Below are 6,170 nucleotides of genomic sequence, written 5' to 3' on the forward strand. Positions count from 1 at the left end.
GGATCTTGTCCTATGTCATCACACCTATCAAAGGGCATGACAATGAAGAAGACGTCGTAGGCATTATGAAGAATAACCTGTTCAACGTCATTCATGGTATCCCTATGAATCTTCATGATTTCTTCTTGAGGACTTTTGCTGACAATGCTTTGTCACCATATGAGTTGAAGATTTGTGCGCCTTGGATCATGAGATTCATCAGGAACAGATCAGGCATCAACTATCAAGCTTACTTTCAGAATCACCTCGAATATCTGCCGCCGATCAAAGTCGTCAAGTCATCTTTTGAACCTGTTGAAGGCAAAGGCAAGTCTGTGATCGATGAAGCAAATCGGCCCCTAGATGGCCAATTTCGCAAGGCAGATTCCTATTCCTCATATGATGACACTGCTACTCAAGACCCTCCAAGCCCAACTGCTCCAAGGGTGATGACTAACAGAGAGCTTCTTCTTAGTCTTCACCAAAAAGTCGATCGCAATCACAAATGGGTGAAACGCTAGTTTGGTGCCATTGTGAAAACCCTCAATGAGACTCAAAATGCAGTGGAGAAAAATCACTATTATCTTCACGAGGTATTTGATCGCACTTGGGACACCTTGGCTCATACGAAGACTCCCGATGAACTTGAGGAATTGGAATTTACTCAAGACTTTGACTGGTCGTGGCCTCCAAAGAAGAAATTCAAGCCAATTCCAGTTCCTGACTTGGAGGACAATTCATTTTCTTCATTTCACACTCCTGAATCAGATGAAGAACCAGAAGACACTCCAACTAGTCCAAGAAAGAAGCCTGTCTCCAAGGATGCTCACGCCACTGCATCAACCAAGAAGTGAAATTCTTCAAGGGTGTTAGTCCTCAGCTTTGTCCCTTTTCATCACTTGATGACAAAGGGGGACAAATCTGAGAGTTAGTCTTCAAGCGGGATGCTTTATGGGGCTTATAAACTTTATTAAGTTACAAACTCTTGGTTCTTCTAAAGTTTTTGATGTAATGAGTTGTAACTTAAGCCCGATGGTGTTTTGACTCTTTTGAACGTTTTTCCTCACATGCTTATTCCTCAAGTTTATTAATGCAGGCATGCTGAAATTCGTCAGACACCATTTTTTATCATGCATTTCTAATTCCTCATACTATATGTCAAATGCATGCATGAATTTTAAGATGCAGGGGAGATCTCCATGATATAAATCATCAATGTGCATCTGTTGTTCAAAGCAATTGCCTCAAAATATGTACATCTTCAGGGGGGTTTCTCCGTATCTTGATTTCAAATTCCTCAAACTCTGTACTTACATTCCATATTATTATCCCCATTGAAAACTTAACCTAATTGTCATCAACCACCAAAAAGGGGGAGATTGTAAGTGCATCTAGTGCCCCTTAGTGATTTTGGTGGATTGAAGACTTATAGGTTAAGAGACTAATATGTTTGTGAGTGTACACGGGCTCTATAAGTCGCTGAGGAGTTTGAGTTGTACGATGAATATCGACCCCTAATAATGTATGCCTTCAGCCGAAGACTGTGCTCTTTCCTTGAAGATTTTGATCGCGAAGAAATTGAGAAGAAATTGATATTCCTCATGAAGATATTGAAGATGAGGAATTCGGTGTGTCCTAAAGAAAACAGTGTGAAGACTTTGAAGCATGAAGATTTACTCTTTCTGTTTCATTTTCTTTATTGTTGAGTCATAGGAACACCTACTGTTAAAGGGGTTGAGGTAAACTACGGAATGAATTTCCTCATGATGCTCAACCCAAGCCTAAATCTACCAAAGCTTCAAAGTGAGGAATATGAGAGACATGAGGACTTTCACAGTTGAAAGTCCCGACCGTTGCCGTGACACGCGCCACCTCACTAATCTTATCCTCCCAACACTCATATTATGTAAGGGCATTTATGTAAAATCATGTCGGGATGATCCCAGGCTATAAATAGCCGCCCCTCACAACCACTTGCTGGTTGGCTATGTCGGTGTTCTGGGAATGGGGATACCCAGACCTGCCTGTCTGCGGCCCAGGGCGGGCCCACTTCATCAACACAAGATCGACTGGAATAGCACCACCCAGGACAAGGCCCTCACGAGGGGCCGAGCCTCGCGAGGAAGAGCGACGTCAAGACCCGCACGCAGCCTCCTCGGGCCCCCTTTGGAGCGGCGGATATTTCAATTTCAAGGTCGGGCCTGAGGAGTCAAGGGTGACGCCAGGCAAGGACAGGTGAGCAATAGATGGCAGGATGGGATAGTTTCCCCCTTAGTGCAAAGGAGGTGGGAGCATCCCAGGGCTCCAAAGGCATCTCCCAGAGGTTTCCCTTCGGGTGCAACAAGACCACGGCCGCCCGCCGGCAGGACGAGCGTCATCCCTGCGCTCACCTCTGCGGCGCTGGCAGCTACTTTGCAGGCGAAGACCACTTTTGACAGGGGAAGCATGTTTGCTTGTCCCTCACCGAAAATTGCCATTGTGGGATCCCTTCCTCCAACGATAAGGGAAGAGGACCCTTGCCTCCACTATAAATTGAGAGAGTAGGATACTTGATAGAGGGGGTTCCGTTCAGACGAGAGACGGGACGAAGGAGAGTTCATAGGGTGATACACCTTGCCACCTGGCCTCCGGAGGCTCAAGAGCATTGTACTGGTTCATCCAACAACCTCCGCAAGAGGCAATCCACCAAAAGCAGGAGTAGGATTTTACGCTTCGCAGCGGCCCGAACCTAGGTAAACTGTTGTGCTTTATGCTCCCCTCACCATCGAGTGAGTCCTTCGCCGTTTCCATTGAGTAGCGAGCTAGGTAAGGTCGAGCGGAGAGAGATCGCCGTACACGCACCTGTGTTCGAATCCTTAGGGTTTTGCGGAGCCCGAAATCCGACAGGCTGCTCTGAGAGAAACTGACACTTGTCATTTAGATCAACCCAAATTCCTCAGAGTCTTAGAGAGAAAATCATCAAGTGAGAAAATACCCCAAACACCAAACCCCAAACCAAAAAAAACAAGTGATTGAGCATCACTGAAGAAGTTGTTCCTGTGTGGAACTTAAGCCTGTTACCTTTGAGGAATGTGCATCCTCCAGACGGTTAGACGTCATGGTCTAGAGCATCCAGCAGTCAATTGTGGATCGCCGGGTGACTGAGTTTGTGAGGGTTTAGAAGTCTGCCCCGAAGACTTACCACGAACGTTGGGCGAGGACTGTGTGTCCTTAGCTCAAGGAGAATACGATAGGGACTGTGTGTCTTTTTGGTTTCAATACCAAGCTGCTCCGAAGCAAACGTACAACTGTCACACCAGTTGGAATTGGGTCATCAACAACTGTCTTCCTCGAGCTACGGGTTCTATTTCTTCAACCCTTGCATTTCCTCAAATTGTATGTTGAATACTTTCATCTTTGATATTTGAAGAATTAGTCTGAAGAATTTTTTTGAATTTCCTCAACCTCAAATTCTTCATTCAAGTTAATCTTCACCTGCTTACTCTGTACTTGAGAACTATGCAAACCGAATCTCATAAACTTCATCGAGTACTTTGTTGTAGTCATTTTGCACTCCTGATCCTGCGCTATCTCTGCTGCTCTTAGTTCATCATTGAGGACTTTCCTCACAAGTAATTTCCTCAGTGATGAAATTCTAAAAATCGCCTATTGACCCCCCCCCTCTAGTCTATATAACGCACTTTCAGTACCCAGCCGGGTGTGGGTAATACCCGCGAGTAACCCATACCCATATTGATTATGTTTAAATAAAATTTTGCCATGTATTCAGCATGTACATACCACATTTCAGCATGTATATTAGTATATACCACATTTCAGCATGTATATTAGTATATACCACATTTCAGCACATAAACATCTAAGTTTCAACACTTAAAATCTTGTCATGTATTTTCAGGATGTACATATAACGTTTCATCATGTACATTAGTATATACCACATTTCAGCACATAAACATCTAAGTTTCAGCACTCAAACGTAAGTTTCAGCATTTCAGCACATAAACAAATCAAGTTTCAGCACACACATAGTCATTTGAACCACAAAATTCGACACATAAATAAGTTCGAGGCAGCAAATAGGTTCAGCGCACAAATGACAAATAGGTTCAACATCTCAACACAATGATAGGTTCAACATCTCCAACATGAAACCAAACGGTCCAAACCAACTTGACTTGCTTTCATCTCCTCTCCACTTCATGCGCCTTGACATCTCAAAGCGTTAAATCCTAGTATGGAACATATAAATTATAAGACATGAGAAAATAATACAAGATATGTTTGATTTGGATTTTGAAGTACTACTAAGTACTAACCTGCATCCCCTCTTGAATGCCTTGAAGGTAAGTCCAGAAGCTAGTTTCTGTTGTGTGAGCATCTACAAAAGTAGACAAATGTCAACAACATTTCAACAAGAGAAAATATTAAATGAAGTGTACTATTTTCTCACCTTTGTACTTGTTTCTAAGACAATCAAGTGAGCACACTAAAACCTCCACCATATGAGGCGTAAGTTGGCTTCTATGCTCATTGAGCTTTCTGCCACTTATACTAAAGGCTGACTCTGAAGCAACTGTCATTACGGGAATAGGAAATATGTCTCTTGCAACTTTTTTGGATAATCTCTTTGATAGAAGTTTCCCATTCCCTCATTTTCATTTTAATTTCATATATCTTAGGGAAGTAAGCATTAGCAGTCAGATAATCGGTTCGAGAAAATAGCTCGGCTATTTCATAGAACAATATAAGTCTCTCTACAACTTCTTTAGCAAAAGCCCAATCTTCGGCACTAGGAAGCCACTCATATTGCTTGTCATTTTATTTTACACTTTCAAACACTAGTCTATACGGTAAAGCAATATCAAGCATTACGAAAGTAGAGTTGCACCTAGTCTTGCAATCAAGTCTCAACCCCCTTGTTATTTTAACTTTCTTATACTTAGCCATATACTCAAACTGTTCCACCCTTTTTGGCGAGGCGGTCCAATATGCCACACTTTCGCAGATGTTTTCTATAGCTGATTTCATGACATCTAAGCCATCCTTCACTATCAAATTCAGAATATGAGCAGAACAACGCATGTGAAGTAGGATACCTTCACAAAGAAGCTTAATTTTCCATATTTTGCCCACAATCTCCTCAACTGCCTTGTTGTTGACATTGCAATTATCAACTGTCACGGTTAAGAGCTTCTCGTCATGATTCCATTCCACCGATGACTCATAAAGCATCTCAGCTATAACCTTCGCATTATGTGGTGTTGGAACATAAATAAACCTACAATATGCACACATACACAACAGTTTGAGAGTTGGTAAATGCTAAAAACAGGCACATATACACAACAATTTAATGCTTTCATTACAATACACCTCATGAAAATATTCCTTAGCATCCAAGACTCATCAATGAAATGTGTTGTGATAGCCATATATTCCTTCTTCTTGCTATGAGAGGCCCACATATTGTTGGTGACTGCAACTCTTGATTGGATCATACTCATGTACTCGATGGCCTTCTTCCTTTCTATTTTGTATCTTCCCGCGATGTCACCTCTACAAAATAGAAAAGAGATAGATTCATGTTATTTAGTAATGGCAAATAAGAAACATGAAGAAGTAACACAACTGAAATAAATACATAACATATTTACCGAATAGTATTTCTTGTGTGAAGCTTGAATAATGGTTGAAGGGCAGCAACAAATCTCCTAAAACCAACATGGTCTACCATAGACAAGGGATAATCATGCAACACCAACATGTTGCCAAGCTCAATTCTAGCATACTCTTGATCAAAAGTATAGCTCTCCATGCTCACTTGCCCATCCTCTTCGGCACACACCTTCAAGGAGGATTGACTCAAAGTTTTACCTCCCTTGGTGTTCAACTTCTTAAGAGTGCAAATCTCAAGATGCAACCAAAGATGCTTAATTCCATTCCCCGATCCCGCGGTAAGTACCTTGTGACACCAATTACACTTGGCCTTCCATTCACCATTGATCCTCATCTTCTTCATTTCCAACCAAACCTTAGATGTGAGCTTGCGCTTAGAAGGTTGCGGCTCCACCACTTCCACATCATCCACTTCTTCTTCATCATCTGAAACAATAATATGATCTCCATCTTCATCCATTGGTGTTGTTATGTGACTTGTGTCATGCATGGACTCATCTACTTTGCTTTGA

The 6,170-nt window shown here is 42.1% G+C and overlaps 1 protein-coding gene across 1 annotated transcript; it reads right to left on the reverse strand.

Annotated features, from left to right (window-relative positions):
* Nucleotides 1-4,204: 4,204 nt before the first annotated feature.
* LOC123408673 (zinc finger BED domain-containing protein RICESLEEPER 3-like) lies at nucleotides 4,205-5,746 on the reverse strand. The gene is made up of 5 exons (XM_045101729.1): nucleotides 5,637-5,746; nucleotides 5,356-5,538; nucleotides 5,116-5,260; nucleotides 4,299-4,360; nucleotides 4,205-4,211 (listed from the first exon to the last, which is right to left on the reverse strand). The coding sequence occupies exons 1-5, from the start codon at nucleotides 5,744-5,746 to the stop codon at nucleotides 4,205-4,207; spliced, it is 507 nt and encodes a 168-aa protein (XP_044957664.1).
* Between the last annotated feature and the right edge of the window lie 424 nt (nucleotides 5,747-6,170).

This window comes from Hordeum vulgare, chromosome 7H, assembly GCF_904849725.1.
Source record: "Hordeum vulgare subsp. vulgare chromosome 7H, MorexV3_pseudomolecules_assembly, whole genome shotgun sequence".
In the NCBI taxonomy this organism is placed as follows: domain Eukaryota; kingdom Viridiplantae; phylum Streptophyta; class Magnoliopsida; order Poales; family Poaceae; genus Hordeum; species Hordeum vulgare.